The sequence below is a fragment of the Dermatophagoides farinae genome, unplaced genomic scaffold (assembly GCF_024713945.1).
Source record: "Dermatophagoides farinae isolate YC_2012a unplaced genomic scaffold, ASM2471394v1 contig6, whole genome shotgun sequence".
Taxonomy (NCBI): Eukaryota; Metazoa; Arthropoda; class Arachnida; order Sarcoptiformes; family Pyroglyphidae; genus Dermatophagoides; species Dermatophagoides farinae.
In genome coordinates, this window is record NW_027461521.1 from 279566 (window position 1) to 302795 (window position 23230).

A 23230-nucleotide genomic window follows, 5' to 3' on the forward strand; every position below is an offset into this window, starting at 1 on the left:
TGAAAATATAATTACTAGACTCGCACCAAATCCCTAAGTAATTTCCATTGCGCACAAAACAAAAAGAAATTCTTATTTTTTTTTTTAATTATAGTTTATTGTGTCTAAGATATTTATAATTAATAATATTTAGACTTCGCTTCATAATATTATTATTTTGTTTTCATTCATTACATAAAATTAATAATCATCAATAAAAATGGACCCTATTAGAAAAATAGAAGTAAAATCAACGAGTCCTGTATTTTGTGCCGATTTTTCTGACGATCCTAAATTACTATATATAGGTAATGCAGAAGGTAAACTTTACACGTAAGTATTAAACATTAGCTATAAACTGTTGGCTCCACATAGATTATTTTATAATGTAACAGTAGGAAATATTGAAAACCTTGTTGATTATACATCTCTTTAGTTATTTGATTGATGAACTATCGCTTAGAGCTACGAAAATTAATGAACTCGATTGGAAAACCGCAATTTATTCAGTTGCAGCCAGAGGTGACTACATCGCTACTGGTGACAGTCAAGGCGACATAGCTGTTATATGTGCAACCACTGGTCAAAAAATTTCTAAAACTAACGCGACCATTGCTAGGGTATTTACTGTTCAATGGGTCCAAAACAATGTTTTATTGTATGGATGTGATAATGGGGTTATAAACTTTTTTGACATACGACTATGCAAAAATTTACCTCCTTTAATCGCGTTGAATGACGACATCGTCAACTTTGTGCTGTTGGATCAGAGCAAAATGTATGTGGCAGCTGGAAATCAGGTTTACAAGTACCAACTTGTATATCCAAACCAAAAGCTTTTATATGAAAGCGAAGAATACGATTTTGAAATTTATTCTATGTGTCTTATAAACCAAGGAAAAAATTTAGTTTACGCGACGTCTAAAGGTTTGTATTTTTCTGGCACAAAAGAAAATTCATTGGAATTAAGAGGTTTATATCCTTTAGAAAACGGAGCGTCGGTTATTTGTGGCTACGACGATCGATTTTTTTTTTATAGTGATTGTAGCGAAAAAATTCAGGTTGGAATTTTCGAAGACAATAAAATATCGCATTATGATACTTTCACTTCTATTCCATCTTGTGAGGAAACAAACATCGATTGTTTGAAATTAAACAGAACAAAGAACTGGCTTCTTGCTTTTGACCAAGCCTCTTGCAAAGCGTATCTTTGCGACTTATCGTTGCTTTACAAATTTTTTCAGCCTGAACTCAAAGATTCATTAACAGTTAAAGACGACTTTCTCGATGAAATGGTTTAAATTACTTATTTTTTCGCAAAGATTTTGATACCGCGAACATGACTGTCTTGGCCGTTCTGCTCGTTTGCAAGTATAATAATTTGTAGACAGCTACCTTTTATTTTTGACTCAGCATCGCAGTAGTTGTAAAGTTCTTTTTTTTCAATTTTACTATCAATAAAAACTCCTTCTAAACTACGGTACAAATACGGTTTGGCTGTGGTTGTATTCATTTCTTCTAAATTTTTTGCGTAGTTTATCGCTGTTTTGACAAATTCAAATGAGCTAATCTTCAATTCCATCCAGCCTTCCGGACATTCCAAATTGTATTTACCGACACTCTATAATTAAATCGCCTCAATAACTTACAGTCATAAAATAACGGTTTTCGCCAATCCTGACCAAAATTTTTGTTGGTGTATAAGTAGCATCCATTTTTAACGATAAATTTAGCTCAACCTTCGTAAATTCCATTCTTTCGGTGAAAGTAGCCGTAATTACGTGCGGACTCCACGAAAACGTCTGCCAAAAAGTGCTAAAATTGTCGTCAATTAAATTTTTGGCAGATGTGTCAATTTTAACTGAAGAAACATCTATTAACGCTTTATGCGTTATATCTATCTGATCTAAGCATTCATTTTTAATCATGAAACATTCCTAAATTTTAATTATTATTTAACATATTGGACTTAATATGAAACTACGAGTTTAATAATCAATTTAATATAAATTATATGGTTAAGTTTAGACAAATAATTAAAAAAATTAATTTATTAATCGAACAATATTTTAATATTAGTAATTTATTTTTTCGAAAAAGGAGAGAACTTCATTTTTATTTGCTAAAAAAAATGACGAATCTAGACTAGTTTTAACGTCTACACCTTCTATTTTTACTTGATTTATAATTTTACTGAAAGTAGTATTTTTTAAATTATTTAATAAAATATTATTATTAAAAAAAGATGTTAATCTTTTAGTATCGGGTTTAATTTTCTGCAATGAACTTAAGTACGATAGTTCATTTTTGTAATCATAACAATTTATATTTGTTTTTATTTTTGCATCTTCAGTTTTTGATAGTTCAAAAATTATTTTCTCAATTTCTTTTTGTTTTGATTCATTAGTGAAATCACTGTAAATTTCACTAAATAAATCTAAGTTCTCGTCTATTATTATGTAAGGAGAAATTTCATTGCATTGATTGTAAATTAATTTACTTGTTTGATATTCTAGCTCATTGTATTTGTCTTGTTTTGGAAAATCAGTTGAAAGCGATTTTCCACAACATAAACAGTTGATAGACAATTCTTTTTTGCAATGTATATAACCACAAAAAATGCAGTTAGTATGATATAAATGTTGGCGAGCGTCACAACCGCATAAATTTATTTTGCCCTTAAAGTTTGATTTATTTTTAATTTTACTATAACAAGTAAATGGTTCTTCACAGTCATTATACTTTGTGAATTCTTCCCTCGTTAATTCTTCATTTGATAAGAAAGATTTTATTGGCTCCACTTCTGAGGACTTATTTAAACAATCTATGGTATCATTAGAAATTGAGATAGTATTGCCAGCCTGTTGAATAGAAGTATTTTCATAGTCTTCATCATAGTCTCTAAAATTGTTAGCTAATATTTCTTTTGCTGATGAAATGAAGTCATCAAATTCTTTGTTTGATAGAAGTTCCAAAGACAATATATTTAAAAAGTTTCTGATTTCGTCAAGATGTTCAAAATTTGTTAAAATTTTAAATTCTTCTTTGGTAATACTAGTTAAATCGTAGCATAGATACTGACTTAAAAGTCTAAGAAACTCAGGAGGCACATTCATATACAGATAGTAAACGTTAACAAAAAATTTCTTTTCACTTATTTAATGCTACCTCATGACAAATTATAATAAAAAGATTATTATAAATTTATTTCGGGTCATTTTTCTCTAACAGTAGAGAACAAATATTGCTGAAGTAAATGTAGGCCGGCAAAAAGTCATTGAAAGTTTGAGGTTTCAAAACTGCGTGAATTTTCAAACATATACTGACGAATGATTTAACTCGTTTTATAATTTGTATCGGATTACAAAACAACTTGTGTTTCAACAAAAAGTCGAAGCAATTGTTTTTTTGTAAGTCACATAAAAATAGGGAACGGATAAACATCCCTACTTCAGTAGTATATTCTTCTTGACCGAAAAGATCGTAACTTATAGATTTAACTTCTTTGATATTAATTTTCTTTTCGCTGTTTATAGGCACGTTGAAATTTGGACGGTTATTAAATAACCATTTATTTTCATCACTAATATCTGGATTATTCTTTTTTAGATTTTCCAGTTCTTGTTTGATTTCATTAGTTTTTTCATCAGTGTTGAAAAGGGTATCATAAATACAGCAATTTAATAATTCGTTTTGGAAATCAGCTATGTAATTAACGAGCGATATAAAAGCTAATAAATCAGGATTGGGAAAAGCAGTAACAAGATCTTTTCTTATATCGTCACTCAGTAACGGAACCAAACAAGCAAGACGGGATATTAGTTTAATGTAATTTTCTAATCTATTAATAACAATTTCAGGAACCGAAGAAGATTTAGTTATATAATTGTAATTTGAAACCAGCATGTCTGTTTCTTTTTGTGTTAATTGAGAAATACTGTTGGATAGACTGACAAGACAAACTTCTAATTTGTTGCCATGAATGAGATCGCTTTTTAACAAGGTAACGTATATTAAGATCGGTTTAATGAATTCGGATTGAATGATCTCGTTGTTCAAACAAGGGAACAATGGAGAAGGGTTTCCGTTTTGTTCTATGAAGCCTAAAACGTGTAAATACAAACTAGAAATAGTTATAAAACAAACTCGGAGTGGAAAAATATCGTCTTTACGTTTTGAGTTTTTCAAAAGCGACAATACTAAAACCTCTGCTGTAGTTGATAAATCTTTTGAATCAAAGGTTGTAGTATAAGGTAAATATTTATTTTCTTGGTTATTGGTGTGATTTAATGAACAAATTTCGTTTATGTTATTCTTATTCACATTATTGTAAATGGAACATCCGAAAGGATTTCTAAATACACATCCACTAAATTTATATTCTAAGGTAAAATGGTTTGTTAGTAGCCCAAGTTGCATTAACCGTGCTGGTATTAAAGCTTTGATTACTTCGTACCATTCTCTGATGATTATTGGCTTAGATATGTGTTCATTGAGAATATTGGTAGCAAGCGGTTGAAGGCTGTCAGGAGTAATTATCAAATAATATAACGCTTCGTACAGATTGTTTGGAAGTTGTTTACCTATTGTGTGTGGAAGCACGTTAGGTATGTCTTTTTCCGGCAAATTCGCTATAATTAATTTGGCTGAGTCGTCAAAAAACATCTTAGTTCTTTCAAATTTACTCACCATTTTAACCGTGTTCAAGTAATTTATGTAGCTTGGTTCGTTGATACAATTAATTATTTTATTAAAAGAAAGTGTGTTTAGCGCTGTAATCGCAGCACTGAATGTATTAGCGGGTCCGAATGCGTCTATTACGGGATGCGTTTGTAAATATTCACCTCCACTTAACAAAGTAGCTTGTCTTAAATTTAACCGGAGGAGATTTGTGTAGCTTGATACTTTCTCAAATTCTAAAAGATCATAAGTATCGTTAGAAATATTATAATCTATAATTATTTCATGATAATCATAGATTAAACATTCTGGGGACGAGTAAATATAAACGTTTTCGTAAAATTGTTTATAATGATGAGCTTGCGAATTGAAATCATAAGGACATCCGATAGACAAAATCTGCAATTTTTCAAGTTCCAAAGTGAGTTTTGATTTATATCTTGATGTAGTTTTTTTAAGCAAGTGATTTATCATTGGTAGCAATTTTTCAGGACTAAACTCGTCACTGGACTGCGAATAATATTTCAACCAAAATTCTTCAACATCTTTCTTAGGAAATTTATCGAAATAAGACTCGACTCCGGGTTTCAACCCGCTGAACATAAATATAACATGGAAAGAATTATTTTTGGCTACTGAAGTTAATTCTTCTAACAATTTAGGTATTCGAAAATAAATAGTACCTGCTAGAACTTCCAGCGGATACTTGATCAATTGAGTCTCTAGCCACCATTGGGCATCAATTAAAATTATTGAATTACTAAGTCAGACTGATTGTAGTTGAAACATACCTTAATGTCGAAAAATTTGTAGTAGTTGTTAATCGATTATCAACAATGTAGCTAAATAAACCTCGAATGTGCATTTTAAATAACCGATTGTTTTGTTATAACATACAGATACGTTTATTTAATGATTTTTTTCCTGTTGTAATTACAGAGTTAATTATCAATAGAAAATATTTGTTATTGTACAACTAATAAAAAATTTAAATTATACAAAATAGTTTTAATGCTCATTAATAAAGTAGGTAGGAAAATGTACTAATTACACGTAAATAATTTATAATGGCGAGAAATTCGGAAAGGGCTTTGCTCATACTAAATCGATGGCATACTATGCGTCATGTCATCCAAGGTGGCGAAACCTTACAAATACCCAATGATCCTCGATCAGTATATAAATTAGATTTAGCTGAGGCTTATAGAAATAAAATTAGTAGAGACTTGATTACGCATTTGATAAAAATTCAAGACACAAGTTTGAGTGAAAAAGAACTCGTAAATCTAAATGATTTAATAAACGAAACTGTTTCCATTAAAAATCAGTGGTCCAAACGAATTAAAGAACTAGGAGGTGTTTATGTTAAATATTATAACCCCCTTGAAAACGATTTTGTAATTGCTAAAGATGGAACTCACTGGTACGGAGCGAGTAAATTTTTGCCTCGAGTGGAAATCGATGAAAGTCATGAAACTAATGAGAGAGAAGAAGTTGATCTAGCTACATTGGCCAAAAACGTCAATGAAGATTATTTTGGAGCAAATGATTTTCTGTATTTTCCAGATTTGTCTACTTTACCTAAATCTTAATCAGATTTGAAAGCTTTCTCATAACTTTGAATCAAATGATCAGATAACGCCGTCAATGAAAAACTCGGAACTTGATTATGTTCTCTGCTTTCGCTTACATCAATATAGATGAAGTTTCCATATTGTTCTTGAATATATTTTGATTCGAATTCACTAAAAAATTTATCATTAATATGTTCTACGGGCAAAATCTGAATAATTTGTCCTGCAGGAAATAAATCTTGTTCTTGTCCTTTGGAATTAATATTTAGTAACGTATAATAAATATGTTTTGCTTCCTCGTTAATTTCAATATTAAATGCTTTTTGATCTGAATCAGTAGTTAGCTTAGATAAACTGCCTAATTCTGTTATTTCATTTGACAATAAATCCGATTCATCGATTTTATCTTTAGGTGTTAAAACTGTTGAATTCTTCGGCATGAATATGTTATTATATAAAATCTTTTGAATTTTTTTATAAATGTAATCAGAGGTCCCCTCTATTTCTTCAGAAGCAGTCATCTTTTCATCAGAAGTACCTTCTGTCATTTGAGATATATCTTCTATTTGCTCTGTAATTTTATTTTGAGTTTCATTTAAAACTTCGTTTTCCTTGTTGGAAACTTCTTCATTGTTTAGTATGTTATTATTATTGTTTGAATACAAAAAACTCTGCAAACCTGTTATTGTAGAGGATACTATGTTGGGAAGCTTCAGATTATTGCCTAAAAAACTTATGTTCGATAAAAGTGAAATAACGTGAGCTGAATTAGGGAGAAATATTATATTTGCAAAAGCTGACTTCTTTATTTGAGTTTCTTGAAAGGTTGTTATTTCCTCATTTTGATTAGTTAAAAATTTTTGCCCATAACTATTTAAATAACTAACGGTAATGTTATTCTCATTTTCTTCAGTTTCGCTGTGTACATCGAAATCTTCTGGAATTACTTTTTTTGGAAACTTATCTTCAACGTTTCTCAGTACTTTTGGAAAGTTTTCCTTTATCTCTACGTCTTGTAAATTTGACAATCGTTCCAGTAAATATAAAGTACGTAACACCATATTTAAGTTAAGTTTAGGAACGAAATCTTTTCCATAAACAAATGAACGTATGAATGAAACCCCAATAGTAGCCGTATTTAAATCGCATATACAAGGTGCTCCGAAAGACCAAGCGTATACATTTTTATATTGACTCCGCAGATGAATCGCGAGCATTGCAGCTAAGCCTCCTCCTAAAGAATGTCCTGAAATATGTATAGTTATATGCTTTTGTGAGAATTTATTCATTATATTCTTAATAGGTTCATCTATTAATTTAGAAATATTTAGCATGCTTTCATACATTCCTTTGTGAAAATAACTGGAACCTACTTTTATTTGAGTACATTTGAAGTTTATCATCCAATCTTTTATATTAGTTGAACCTCGAATAATTATTATTATGCGATACAATAACTCATCAAAACCCATTCTAAATAAAGGATACTTTGTGAATTTTCCTTTCTCAGTAATGATCCACCTTAGATGTGGAAATTTTTTATCTGTTTCTTCGTCGTTAAATAATTGCATATTCAACAAAGAAGTCTTATATGTCATAAACCAAGTTGGATATACCATTTTAGCAAAATCCCAAAACTCACAAGCTAGTTTTCTTATGAAAACTAATCGAGGGCGTTCTCTATAATTCAGCGCATTTTTCAGAGTGAAACTGTTGAGTTGATGCGCATTTATTATATTATAAATTTCTAAACAATACCTACAATACGATTCGTTATTAAGATCTTTAATAGAACTTCTGAGATCTTTACACAGCTCGCAATTACAATCAATCACGATTATTGCATGCTGGCAAAATTTATTTTTAAATAGTGAATCGTTTGAATTTGCTAAAATAATATTTCCTTCGATATTATTGGGATAACTGTGCTCATCTAATTCTTGAACATTAGACCAAATTCGAATAATTCTAATCGCATTTATAATATTGGTTTTGACCACTATGGGTACTGTTTTAATAAGAAATTTGGCCAATCGAAAAGCATCCTGATCTAGCATACCTATGTTATCTTTGGTAAAAACTTTTTATTGTGCGCACTAGCGCGTGGTAATAAAAATTCAACATCACGACTGAACGATCTACTTTGTCAATATAAAACTATCTCTACCATGATATAAATATGTACCAAAAAATTTTAAATAATTTATCGTAAATTCAATTTCTCTTTCAAATCATCAAATTTCTGTTTTACAAATACAGTTTTGCAGAACTTTAAAATAATTACTATTTCATTTGAAGTTTCTTTTGGGTAAATGCAAGATTTTTTCGATGGTTCAGTAAGTTGAAAATAACGAAATGCTTTTAGCTGTATTTTTTTAAGTTACTGGATAAACTTAATGATTCAAAATCTTTTGCCGCTAAAAATAATGAACAAGCGGATAAATTAACGCAAGGAAGTAAAAAAAGTGATATAGAACTCGTAAATTCTAAAAATATTAACGTGATTAATTCTATTTATGGTCCAAAAAATACTATTGATGGTGAATCAAAAAAAAAAAAACTTCGTGTTCAGTCGCGAAAAGAAGCAATTCAAATTAAATCAGATGAGTGGGGAGAAGTTGACAAAAAAACTAATTATAAAAAAAAAAATCAATGTGAATTATCTAGTAAAAAGTTGACCAGCTTAGATTTGATAAATGAAAATAACAGTGAAACTTTGTTGGATGGAGAGAAATGTGAAGATGATTATTTATTAAATTTGTTTAATGAAGCGGTTGACTCATACAAAAATAAAATGAATTTGCAAATAAGTTCAGACGTGACAGATTTTCATTATAATCATTTGTTAGCAAGTCAAAATCACAAGAATTTTTTAGATTCGATTTATAATCCACGTTCAGCTTGGGTTATTACTAGTTCAAAAAATTTTTTTTCATTATTAGAAAGAAGGGCTGTTCAATCTAATCGTGTTGATAAAACTAACTATTTACAAGAGTTGTTTGGAAATTCAACCACTACAAATGACAATTATTTAATGTCAATAATTCGAAAAATGATTGGAAATTGTCTGAATTGTGTTATTATGGAACCAACATATCACACAAAATTTAAAAATTTAGAATCCATCTCTTTACGAACTCAGAGCGTTATTTACGAATTGTTGCATAATTATTCAATATTTCGAGACGTATGCTTTGCGTATGGTAAAAGTGATAAACGGTTTATTGAAAATGAAGCGTCTATTATTGATGCTATGAAAAATTCGTTGGGAAGTAGTCTTGAAGATTTTCCAAAAATCAATTATTCGATTTTGTCAGAGTTGCCTTTTTCAATAGCAAACAAAAAAAGGCTTTATTACAAAAATTTTGTTAACAACGAGTTTATGAGAAAAAAAAAGTTTATGACAGGTAATGTCGCTTCTTCTTATCTGATTGAAGATTATGATTTATTTTACCGTGACGCTAACAGTACATATCGTCCTCTTAAATCTTTAAATCAAAGCAATGCTGACCAAGATTTCTCAACTGATTATGAGTCGAATACATCGCGTGCATCAGGCTTTTCCACGCCAGTAGCTTGGAAATTTGTTGGAATTGTTCCAACTAATGAAATTGCACATTTAAATAGAATGATGCGAGGAGAGTTTAGAACAGGACTTTATTACGCTTATTTCCACGAAGTTTATCAAATAGATCTTTTTGAAGAATCCAATTATAATCTCTATAAAAAAAAAATTGAAGAGATATTAGATCATGAAAAAAATGAGGAAAAAACAGATATCATATCCGGGTGCAAGGAAAACTATTTGTATGGACAGTGGAATATAGAATTTCCTAGTACAGATTTGATATTTGATTCAGAAAATAAAGTTAAAAAGAAATCAGTGTCAGATTTTACTACGGTAGATTCGTTAACTTTACGTCATTACTGTGACATTGCTGTCGTAGAACATTCTTATGAAACGCCTGTCGTGTTATTGCCTGGAATGGGTGTGAAATTGCAATTATATTATAAAGGAACTCCTCCTTTCTTGCAAAAAAATGAAACTGCATTTGCTCATGTACATAATCCTACTCAGCGCTACGGTAAAACAAATAGTGTTTTAGAGAATATCTCGTTGGAAGAAAATCATGAAAAATCTAGTTCGATTTTATCCCAAATCGAAGAAGCTGATAAGAAAAAGCCTTTTCCACCTAAAGGTTATTATACTAGACCTCACTATAAAAAGAAACCAGCGACAGCCACAACTAATTTTGGAGATTTTATTAATTACAAAAATATCAGGTACAATGAAAATCCTAAATTATTTAATTCCACTTACAAACTAGCATCAGATACTGGAGTTTTGATTTATCACTCTTCTCTTGGTAATGCAGTGATTTCAGCTTTTCCTAAAGATAAAGCTACGCCTTTCTCAACTCCTATCGAATACTTAACTTTACGAAAAAAACTTCTTGATGACCTTACACAAAGAAAGCAAGAAACAAAAAAATACAATTATCAAAATAAAGAATACGCGGATGGTTTAAATTTATATGATTATAGACTCACTAATTTCTTACTGGTTCGATCCTCTTCTATCTCTTCAAAAAACGTTGAGGTAAAATGTTCGCTTCGTCCACTATATCTCCCTGAACTTAACTCTTTTTCACCTGTAACTTCAGTTTATTTACTCGGACAGGTTGAGCCAATCATTGAAATTCCGGGTCCAGAGGGGAAAAAAATTGGGGAATGGAAAAAACAATGGGTAGAATTTTATTCATTAAGGTTATGTCTATTGGGTATCAGAAAGTTTAGTTTAAATAAGGCGAAATGTTTTAAATTTTTTTCAAACTGGTTTGAAATGCAAACTATACAAAAAATTCTCGCTCCGTTGATGCAAAATAAAGATAACGATAGTTTTATCAATAATTACAACCAAAAACCTAAAATCCCTTGTAATGATATTATGATCAAAGTGGCAAGCGAAGAAAGTATATATAAAATCATTAAACCGGAACAAATTTGTGCGATTGTATCAGCTCAATATTACTCGCAAAAGCTGTCTAAAATGGGTATAAAATATATCAGGTCATGCGATCGTTTGGCTATATCTAGATTGATGCTTCAATCACATGAAACAATTAGTGATGCACATTGGTGTAGAATTTACGCAATGTGGACCGAATACAGAAAAAAACTGGTTTCTTTGAATTTCAAATATAATCCATCTAAATATGAATTTCAGCTATTTAGTTTACCATTTCCTTATCGATCACTTGAAGCAGCTTTTAACATTAAAAAGAGTATCATTGCTCGCTTTATTGAAGAACAAGTATTTTTTTCCCCATGGCAAATTTTTAGGAACTATTGTGAAGTGAACTCAAAAAAACATATCCAATTTTTGTCAGGTTCAAGTTTTGAATATAGTGTAGGTAGAGGTGAATTTTTGTGTTTTTGGAGAGATGATATAACTTCAATTCTTACGCGCGAAAGTGCTTCGATAAATCTAAAAAATAATTTAAATGACTCTCTTAACGTCTTGGAACTTTGTAATTCTTCAATAAATCCGACGAAGTTACTTTTTATTGAACAGTTCACACGAAACAATGCTGAGAGCACTCCATCAGATGAAATTCAAGAAGCGATGGCTTATGCAGGTTTTAATTTAAATTTTATAGCGAGACTTTCACGTGCTGAATTGATTTCTATTTATAGTAGATTTGCTGCTATATTAGGACCTAGATCGTTGCGTAATGTAGTACCAAATTTGAAAACCGATTCAACAAAGCTTGGAAATAAAAATTTTTTAGATCGTCATGTAGACTTTTTAAATGATTCAACAGTGCCTATGACAAAGAAAGATCTAGCGTGCATTTTTAATGATTTCAATAATCCGGAATTACAAGATTTAAATTTACTGGTTAATGATTTAGAAAATGATTGTTTATCAGAAGAAATAAACAGTACTTTTGTATCACCAAATGACGATACTGAAAACTCTAGAGTATCCAGTACCGATTCTGATATTAAAACTATGAAATTTTCTGATGTGGAAAAAGAAGAAAATACTAAAGGTTTTAGCGCTGATACTTCAGGTAAATCATTATTGAAAGAGATATGGTCAATAAATAAAATAATGAATCCTGATTATAGAACTGGTAATTGCCCTAGATTCCAAAAAATTGCTTTGGCCGCTTCGCTGGCATTTAATAAAGATATGAAGGAACAAACAGAAAAGTACGGTTCCGATCTATGCGACAAAAACTTTTTAAATGTAGTTTTTCCTTTTTCATCTGAAAAAAATATAAAATCTGCAATAGAATGGCTACGCTTAATTGATGACATAGAAGTATTAAAAAAACTTAAGATTGCGGCTTCCCAATGCATTCCAGTTTTAAGATGGGTACGAAAATGCCCCATGAAACACGCAAGAAACAAAGTTGTTTACATCATAGGGGCAGAGCTTATCTTAAAGTTTATCAACTGGAGATCGAAACGTATTTACAAAAAATACCGTGTAAATTCCGAATCTATTTATAAAACATATGACGAGAAAACATTCTTGTTAACTCATAAAGAAAACCTCAAAAACAGTCATCACCATCATAACGATGATAAAGATAGCCACCAGCATATTCACACTGATTATAATGCAGATAATTATAACCAAGACAAATATCTTTACTACAACGACGCTGACCAGCCCAATTACACTGATAATAATAGATCGAAAAAAGATAATTCTTCTCAAATACACCTTCACAAAAAAATTATGATAAGACATTTACACAATAACTATCGAGGCACAACCGAAGATGCCATTCAGTGTTTGAACGATTCACTATACAGTTTCCTGCAACCAGCTCTTAGAATTAAATCGTTTTCGTGGTTTTTGGACCCAGTTAACGAATCTTTGGCTCCAAAATATTATTCAACCATAAAAAAGCCAATGTGGGTCAAAAAAATCTTAGATAAAGCTGAGGCTCATTTATATAGGTCTTCAAATGAGTTTTTCGAAGATGTTGAACTAATTAAGAAAAATTGTTTTAGCTATAATCCAGAAGGGCATTGGTTAAGACCGTTAGCACTTGAGTTAGTTTCTTATGTTCGAAATGAGGCTGAATATGAATCTAAATGGATTGCAAGACTTGAGAATGACGCCCCAAATGTTTAGATCTAAAAAAACTGGGATTAATGATAATTAGGTCTCCTTTCATGTACGTAATACTCACCGTCTTTAGTTTCTTTAAGATAGTCTTCAAGATTTTCTGGAATATTTGCTTCCATGACCAAGGTATCATTTTTACTAATAGTTTCTAGAATATCATCGTTGTTACTCCAATTATATTGAAGATTTTGACCTGGATTTATCGCTATTGTAAAGTTTGCAAATAAAATTATAGTGGTGCTCTTGTAAGTTACTGCGTTAATAAGCTGGTCATTATCCGAACAGTAACTATTCAACAGTATCTCTTCTAAAACCTTTCCAGTAGTATCAATTGTGACTAAGGTTTGATTTCTGAGCAGCAAAGCAATATAAGAATCGGTTATAATAAACCTTGAATGCCAGATTTTACTGTGCAATGTTGTTTTAGTTCTATTTCCGTTTTTAACGTAAATAATAAAATTAGAATTAAGATAAAGTTCTTCATTTGTGTCGATCACAAGATAATCAAGAGACTTAATAGCTCTTTTAAGATTTAAATTAATTTTATAAGCAATAGTAAACACGGATTTCAAATCTTTTTCGTAAAAAGTATAACTTGAATCAGCATCTTGACATGTTATAATGCGTTCACTCTCGTCCAACGCGGTTATGAATATTCGAAAAATTTCAAGTCCTTTAGGTATGCAATATGTCTTTGCAGCAATTAACGATTCAGCGATCCCTTTACGATAAGACTCACTCAAAAAAAAAACTCTCAAGGTACCATCATAGCCTGCTGTGTAAATTAAGTTATCGATCAACGGGTCAAAAGCAGCTGTAGTAATGGTCTGGGTATGCCCATGGATGTTTTTCAAATTTGTTAAGTACATATCCCCTCTATATGTTTGTCGGTAATTAGTTGAAAGAAATTTATTGTTTAGATCTATTATTTGTAATCTACAACTCTTATTGAAACAAAGTAAAATATTTCCATTCGTTGAAAAATTATTGGTTCTGTCTTCATCGTCTAAGTCAATTGAGACTGGGTAAGCGTTTTTGTATGACCCAATTAGTTTGTTCTCTAGTGGATCAACAAGGACATTAAAATGCTCTGTAACGACAGATAAATAATTATTCTGCTTGAATAACATCCAACTATCAAATTTTTGGCCAATAGTATCATTCACTTTTTTTTTTAGACATACATTGTTGTAATAATGTTGTTCAATGTCAATTTCGTTTTTTTGCACTTGCTCAAAATTATTGATAAAGAAAGCTTTTTTAGATGGATTACTACGTGTGTTTTTGGCCCTCTTATATATTTTTTTATTTTTAACTAAATTATCTGACTCGTCTGATGAGGAGTACTGTAGCAACGACTTGTTTTCCTCATAATTCATTAATTTTATAATTATCAAATAATATTTAGTTTATAGAACAAGCATATTATATTTTTGATTGCTTAAAGCCATCTTTCACACTAACCGTAGAAATGGAAGCTAATTATAAAGAATTACAGGATAAATATGTCAATTTAGCAAAAAAAGTTGAAATACTCGAAACGAATCTACGAAATCAGAAAATACAAATAAATGAAAACAAAGCAGTTCAAGCCGAGACTATGAAATTAAACAATAATCATAGAATTTGGAAAAAAAGCGGAGTTTCGTTGATAGTTTGTAGCAAAGAAGAAAGTTTGTTAAATTTGAAGGAGCGAATTGACTTTTTGGAAAATGAATATAATTCAAGTGAAAAAAAAAAAGCAGAAGCGATAGAAGAATTGAAAATCGTAACAGTTGAAATTCAAAAAATACACAACTCTTTGCTTCTTAAAGAAAGTGCTAAACAAACAGCTCAAAGTTAAATATAACAGTGAATTTAGTTTTATTTTACAGTGCTTACATAAATTTTTACTTTATTTCTCAGCCCTATAATAAATCAACGCGTCTCCTCTTTGAAATTTTGTGGCGTTATATTTATTCTTGTTTAAATTAAATTTTTACTTCTAAGATAGAGAGATTATACACACAGCGTGCGAATGTATTTTTTTTGAAGAATAATTTATAATTTCAAATTGATCTTACTGTAATTTGTAAAGATGGAGGATGATATAAATGCTATAGTAATTGATAACGGATCGGGTATGGTTAAAGCCGGTCCAGCAGGTGTGGATGCTCCGAGTGTAGTTTTTCCATCAATAGTTGGTCGTCCTAAACACAATGGTATAATGGTAGGATTAGAGAAAAAAGACTGGTATGTCGGAGATGAAGCTCAATCAAAACGTGGGGTGCTCACGTTAAAGTACGCAATTGCTCATGGTATCATAACTAACTGGGATGATATGGAAAAAATATGGAGTCATACTTTTTACCATGAATTGCGCGTTCACCCGGACGAGCATCCTGTTTTATTAACAGAAGCCCCATTGAATCCAAAGGTAAATCGCGAGAAAATGATACAAATGATGTTTGAGGTGTTTTCAGTACCTCAAACTTTTGTCAGCATTCAAGCCGTTCTTTCTTTATATTCGTCTGGACGAACTACTGGTATTGTGCTTGACAGTGGTGACGGAGTATCGCATACAGTTCCTATCTACGAAGGTTTCGCTTTGCCACATGCAATCATGCGTATGAATTTAGCAGGAAGAGACTTGACTGAATACTTAGCTCTGTTGCTCCAGTTACGGGGCTACCCGTTTACAACTTCCGCTGAAAAAGAAATTGTGCGTGATATCAAGGAGAAACACTGTTACGTAGCTTTGAACTACGAAGAAGAACTTCAGCGAGCGGATAACAACGAAGAGATCGAAGAAGCTTACGAATTGCCAGATGGACAAATAATCACCATTGGTTCTGAAAGGTTCCAAACAGCAGAAGCGTTGTTCCAACCTGGACTTATTGGACATGAAGTTTACGGTATTCACGACACAACTTTCAACAGTATTATGAACTGTGATGTGGACATCAGAAAAGATTTATACAGCAATATTGTTTTGTCTGGAGGAAGTACCTTATACCCCGGTATCAGTGACAGATTGGATAAAGATATATCTAAACTCGCTCCAAGTACCATCGGAATCAAAGTTGTTGCACCAACGGAACGAAAGTTTTCTGTTTGGATCGGAGGAAGCATTCTTGCATCTCTGTCAACATTCCAAGACATGTGGATCTCATACCATGAATACGCCGAATACGGAAACTCAATTATTCATAAAAAGTGTATGTAACATATTTTAAAGTTCTTTGTTTTATTTTTCATTTATTCAGTACAGTAAGTAACAAATGTGAGTATATTATGCGTAAATTTATTGTTTTAATTAATACCAAGAAAAATTGTTATTTATAAGGAATTAGGCTCTCTTTTTACTAACAAAATACTTTTTTCTAAATTTTGGCTTTGGTGAAAACGTACGAGCTAGTTCGTATCAATGCTAAATGAAATTTAAATCAGACGTCAAGTCTTCGAGATTACGTTTTTCTAACTTATTGAAATACGTTGATGAAAAGCAGCTGAAAGGCCACATATTAAAATTTTGTCATAATGCTCAAATAACCGATGTCAGAATCGTTCTCCATAATAAAGTGTCTAGACAGTTTGGTTATGTTGGTTTTATTAACGATATTCAAGCCGAGGAGGTGAAAAACAAGTTGGACGGAACTTTTCTGGACAGCAGAAAGATTAAAGTCGAATACGCTATGCCAAAATCCGACTTGCTTACATCGAATCCTTGGTCTAAATTATCGAAAAAAAAATTAAAAGCCTTGTCGGAAACGTCTGAAACTAGTCAAACTCAAGAAGAGGCTCATAGAAAAATTGAGCTGATAAAAAAAAACCCTGTATTAGTCATGTTTAACATACCATATGACTCTACTGAAAATGATATTCGTGAAATTATAGATAAGTATACTTCCGGTTATTCGATCTATTTCATGACAAATAAAGAAGGTAAATTTTCTGGTAATGTTAAACTGACCTTTGTAGACTCGTTAGAGGCAGTCAAGCTATATTCAGAGCTCAATGAACGCATTATTGCAGGAAGGCAAATAACATTGGCTCCATTCATCGACAAGTACGTAGTTGAAGAAAGTGACGTTGTCTGCGGTCGTGCAAAAAGTCAATTGTTGAAAAAAAAATTAGAAAAAGCCCGCAACGTCAAGTCATACAATTTGCTTTACGTTTCGCAATACGCTGCTATGAATCTTGTTTTAAAAGAATTAGATTTATCATACGACTCGTTAGTTGAGAACTCAACAGACTTATCTTCGTTAGTTGCAAAGTCAGCATTAGCAGAATCGCTGGTATTGCAAAAAGTCAAAGAGTGGCTTGTAAGCCTGAATCTCGACGAGAAAATTTTTGAATTTTCAGGCAACTCGTTGCTTGGAGCCCAATTAAACTCAAAAGAAGAACGAAGCCAACGAACTTTGTTTATCAAACACCTTGGGCCTTGGGTTGTAAAAGAAGAATTGTACGCGTTGTTTAAAAAATATGGAAACATTTCCCGGTTTGAAATTGCGCCGACTAGTACAATTGGTTTTGTTTCATATTTTTCTGACGCACACTGCCAGTATGCTTTTAATGCGCTTTTGCAACACGAATATAAAGGTTACCCTTTGTATTTAGAATATGCTCCGAAAAGTTTGGATTCAATCAAAGGACGAGCTGAACTACCGAATGCTGCTAACAACATATTACCAGAAGACGAAAATTTTAAGAAACCAACAAACAACACTTTGTACGTTAGCAACATTAATTTCGAAACACCTGAAAAAAAGCTTGTTGAATATTTTTCGAAGTTTAACGGATTTAGAAAATTTACGTTATTAAAAAGCCGCAAAAACAGCAAATCAATCGGCCATGGATTTGCCACATTTGCAACTTGTGAAGATGCACAAGATGCTGTCCGAAACCTGGCTTCTGTAACAATCGATGGACATTTATTAGTTATAGAATATGCAAAGAGACAAATCAACACTGAAGAGCAGGAAGATGAAGACGTAGAAGGTCTCTCCGAGTTTAAGACCACCAAACTTTTGATAAAGAATTTAGCCTTTGAGACCAACATTAAAGATCTCAAAGCGCTGTTTGGTTCAATTGGGAAAGTAAAAAATATTAGATTGCCTAAAAAAGCAAACGGAACACCCAGAGGGTTCGCTTTTGTAGAGTTTCATTCACTGCCAGATTTGAAAAAAGCTGTAAATAAATTGTCTAACGTGCATCTTTTAGGCCGAAGAATGATTTTTCTTCCGTCCAATCATAATGACGAGGAATAATTTTTTTTACTTGATGAACTAGCTTTAAGAAAAAAATAAATAAATTTCACAACTATATCTGTAATATCAAAAATTTATAAAATTTACAAAACTTGATAAACAAGAAGACTTAGAGTTGTATTTACCATATTTGTTCAAAGAAGAAAAGAAATAATTTTCGCTAACAAGTCGGAACTTTTTTGTGAATTAGACAAAACAAACAATAAGAATATTATAGTCTTATTTCCTTAGCATTCACAATGAAAGAGGTTTTGTGCGAGGAAAGCATTCCCATACCTTCCGGGGTTACTATTAAAATTAACAGTCGTATAATAACTGTGACAGGACCTCATGGAACTATTGTCAAAGACTTCAGACATTTACCTATTGAAATTGTTGTTGAAGATGAGAAGTTAACTGCGAGAATGTGGCTTTGTACCAACAAGCGTAAGGCTTGCTTGAGAACTCTTTGTTCCAGAATCTCCAACATGTTCAAAGGTGTTCTAAACAAGTTCCAATACAAAATGCGATTGGTATATTCCCACTTTCCAATTAACATTAACATTATAGAAAACGGAACTGTTGTCGAGATTCGCCACTTTTTAGGAGAAGGCCGTACTCGTGTTGTAAAACTTAGCGATGGCGTTATCTGCGAAAAATCATCAACTGTTAAAGATGAACTCATTTTGATAGGAATTGACATTGAAAAAGTCTCTCGTTCATGTGCTCTTTTGCGCCAAAACGCTCTCGTTAGAAACAAGGATATTCGTCAATTTTTGGATGGTATTTATGTTTCAGAGAAAGGGCTTGTTTCTGCAGCAAATTAATTACATTATTGGTTGTTTTATCCAATTTCTTAAACTCTTTATTACATAGAACTACCTCTTCTTGTCAATAATTTTTTATTTCTTTTCAATCGACAAAAGCCAATAAATTATATTTCACATCTACATGTTTTTTATTTTCGTTTGAAAACAAGCTTCTTGCTGTTCATCTTCTATACTTGGCTTTAATTTATTTTTTTGTAAGATGTTCGATACAGAAACATTTCTAAGTTTGTTCAGCGTATCATTATGATTCTTGGCTTTCAGCGTACGCAATATTTTAGACGCGCAACGCGATTGATACATGATTACAAGTAAAATTAACAGGAAAAGCGATCGGTTAGATGACGGTGTCACGCCCCACAAAAGCTCTATGCAGAAAGAGGCTACAGTTACCAAAAACATCAAGATGAATGCAACCAATACCAGAAGGCGTCCGTTAAACACTTTTCGTCGAGAGCTACGGAGTTGAATTGCAATTAAAATCTCGAAGAATAAATATAAACATAGGCTGAACGCGAACGCTATTGTAATTCCTTTTATAATTTCAATTCCGGAAGAAGGGAAGATCTGTAAGCATGATATGTTTTTTTTAATGCTGAGTTGACTTTCCATCAAAGTACGATAAAAGGTATTCGGCTTTTCCAGTACTTGTTGACAAACATTAGTGAAATTCCAGTTGAACCAAAGTTTAAAAGATTCAAAAGTCTCATCCAAATTTATTTCGGCTGGCAGATCGACGTGATAGCAGCTCCAGCCTGTTTCACAGTGAAAATGTAATTTATTAAACGCGAACTTGTTGTTAATTTGTAAGAGTTTGTTTGAGATCAAAATTACTTCCCAAATAATCAGAAAGAATGAAAGCAAAGAACAGCGGAAAGTCCATAAATAACACGTCAGCAATCTTATGTCTTGTTTTTTTATTTTTTGCATAAATATAGGAGTGTCAAAACTCATAAATTTATTGCCTTCAAATTTGAGTGATGGAAAAAGAAACACCAAAATTGTAGGTACAGAACGTATTATAAGTTCGCAAATTAACAATAAGAGAATAAAAATTATTGAACGCGCAAGGATCATCGATTTCCAAAATTTGTAATCAACGACATCAGAATCTTGATTCAGCAAATTGGGTCCTAGTATGTTATTCAACAGATTCAACATTTATCTCTTTAATTTAAAAATTAAATAATCTATACCTTAGTATTTTAACGAGGTTAAAGTTGAAATCTTTATGGTAAAAACTTCATTTGAATTTTACTTGATATGGTGCCAAAGCTCCTATCCAGAAATAATGATGCAATTATTTTTTCGATTTAAGTATATTATTATCAAGCAATTTCTATTTCATAATAAAATGATCCAATTGTAAACTTAGATGATATAGATTCTATAATTTTTTTTTCATTTTTTTAATCGGAATTGTTAAAGCTTAATTACAAATTTCCATACAATGTCTGGCTGGTGGATCGGAGCATGTACCATATTTCCTTTTTCTTTGCTGCTATGGTTAATGGTGTTGTCGGGAGTTAAACTATTACAAAAAATTTCTTATAACATTTGTTATACAAAACTCACCATAGCATCCGTTTCGCTTCGCATTTACCACATTTTTCTAATCTTTTTCTTTATAATGTTTGGATGTGAGTCTTACAAATTAACTACATCAAGTCAACGTAAATATTTGACAATACAAGAATATAGAATATCGATTTTGCGAAAACAGCGGAACTGGTGGATATCTTGTTTTCTTCTCGTTCTCTGGCTTTCCTTGTTCAGAATAAACAGCTTACTAAAATACGAATTCAAACAAGTAACACGCCTTAAACAAAGTGTTGCAGAATCTAAAAATAACGACGTAAAAGAGATCAACAAGAGTTCTAATTAATTTTTTCTATTAAAAAAGTTTACATACACAACGATCATAAATATTTTTTTGAGATAATGAAATATAATGATTGGAAACTGATCAACGACTATGAAGCAGCCCGAAATTATTTTTGTGAACCTTGGAAAAAAGTAGCGGGAAAAGAAGTTAATGAGTTTGTCTTGAATTCCTTTGGAATAAAATTAGAAGATTTATTTTTACCAATACGATCTAGTAATTATATACTACAAGACATCCTTATTGCGCAACACACTGGCGAAGTAAAAAATTTAGTTTCTCATTTCAGCTGTTCCTTATGTAATGGGCTTTTAAAAAATACTATAATGGTTAAATGGTGTTTACACCGTTATTGCGATCACTGTATTAACCGCTGGCTTCGACTCGGAAATAAATCGTGTCCGAAATGTGGAGTCAAGATTCAACACCGAAGACAGTTGCGCAAGGAACGTATCATTTCCGGCTTAATGCAAATCATTTATGGAAAATTCTACGCTGATCCAAAAGAAAACAAAGTTCCTAATTCGCTTGATGAAAATATCATTAATGACAACGAGTCTGATCGAAACGTTGACAGCAAAATGATGGAGTTTCTCAATATTTCAGATGTTGAATATGAACTGGATTACGATAAGCCGAAGCAACAGAAAACCAGGATGAGGCAAAAAAAAACACCATATAACTCATCTATTGGATCTTTACTTGTGGGCAACAATGAAGATAAATTAAAAGACGGATACTATGAAGCGTTTCTTGTTTGTATTAATCAAAACCTCTCACCTGCTGTGTGTTCAATGGCTAGAGAGCTTTCTAAACGACCTCTGAAATTATCCCTTAACATGACTTCATACGAAGCTGGAATTGTTTTAGCCAAGAAACTGATTCGAGACGTTTTAGGAACTGGTAACATACAATTTATAATTCAGAATTTAAGCTTTGTTCGCGACGGGGAATTTTATCCCGCATTATCTACCACTCCATTAACAGAAGTTAGTAGAAATGTAACAGAAGGAAAAGGACCCAATGTTATTAGATATTTATTAAGTAACACTTTATTTTCCATGTGTGAAAGGGCGGAGGGTGGATATTCAATGTAAATTAAACGTTACCGACTGAAGTCAATGCCGTCTACGGTAGCACCTATTTTTTTTACTGTAAAGTTCCAAAAACATCTCCAGCCGTTTTTGTTCTTCAGTTTTACGTGGCTGTTGTTCTTCCGATTTAGTTGATCCACTTGGAATATTTTTTCCTATATTTACCGCATCTGTTAATGTCAGGTCCCTTGTAAGCGGTTGTTCTTTCGCAGCTCTTGAAACAGAGTTTCTTTTAAGTTTTGTTGGTTTTATAAAGCTAACGCTGCTGGTACTTTTATTAGAATGAGTAGGTAACGGAACGAACTCATCATTTTTAGTCTTATCAAGTTGGTTAAGGATAGAGCTAGAACTGCTTAATTTTGAATACGTACCGAACGATTTCGCAGAAGAGATTGAAATAATGTTTTTATTCGGACCTAAAGAAGGAAAGCTAATATTTGACCGAGTGTTCAAGTTTGATTTTTCATCAGTCAAATTTTTATGAATTAGGTAAATGTAAACTAGAATAAAGTTCAGATCTTCATCACAAAGTGATTCATCAAAATTAGCAAGGGCTTCGTCGAGCTGTTCTTGTTTTTTTTTTAATATTTCATCAAGAGTATTGTATGATGAAATAGAATTCTTGACTGAATCATATAATTCCTTATATAACGTTCGCAGTTTAACAAAACTTTCAAGACAAACGTTTGTTAAATAAGGTTGCATATCCAATTCTAATAGCGATAAGAAATTCATGTTATTTACATTTTTTCGATTAAGTTTGGTAATGTTCTCAACAGTGGTGTCTTCAAGCTGAAGTTTCGGCAACTTGAATTT

At 31.7% G+C, this 23230-nt stretch overlaps 2 protein-coding genes and 1 pseudogene across 2 annotated transcripts; all 3 read left to right on the forward strand.

Annotated features, from left to right (window-relative positions):
- Positions 1-5726: 5726 nt before the first annotated feature.
- Positions 5727-6251, forward strand: LOC142598089 (protein isy-1-like). The gene is made up of 2 exons (XM_075735054.1): positions 5727-5939; positions 5988-6251. The coding sequence occupies exons 1-2, from the start codon at positions 5727-5729 to the stop codon at positions 6249-6251; spliced, it is 477 nt and encodes a 158-aa protein (XP_075591169.1).
- A 9209-nt stretch (positions 6252-15460) lies between these two features.
- On the forward strand, positions 15461-16588 carry LOC142598074 (actin, cytoplasmic 1 pseudogene; annotated as a pseudogene).
- A 208-nt stretch (positions 16589-16796) lies between these two features.
- LOC142598090 (uncharacterized) lies at positions 16797-18632 on the forward strand. The gene is made up of 2 exons (XM_075735055.1): positions 16797-17307; positions 17983-18632. Exons 1-2 carry the CDS (start codon positions 16797-16799, stop codon positions 18630-18632), a joined length of 1161 nt encoding a protein of 386 aa, XP_075591170.1.
- Positions 18633-23230: the final 4598 nt, after the last annotated feature.

Excerpts from the sequence above, each read along its gene's own strand:
- LOC142598089 (XM_075735054.1), top strand. The coding sequence starts at position 5,727 with ATGGCGAGAAATTCGGAAAGGGCTTTGCTCATACTAAATCGATGGCAT. Across the intron at positions 5,940-5,987 it reads GTTTGAGTGAAAAAGAACTC|TGGTCCAAACGAATTAAAGA; the intron begins GTAAATCTAAAT and ends ATTAAAAATCAG.
- LOC142598090 (XM_075735055.1), top strand. The coding sequence starts at position 16,797 with ATGAAATTTAAATCAGACGTCAAGTCTTCGAGATTACGTTTTTCTAAC. Across the intron at positions 17,308-17,982 it reads TTTCATGACAAATAAAGAAG|AATATGCTCCGAAAAGTTTG; the intron begins GTAAATTTTCTG and ends CTTTGTATTTAG.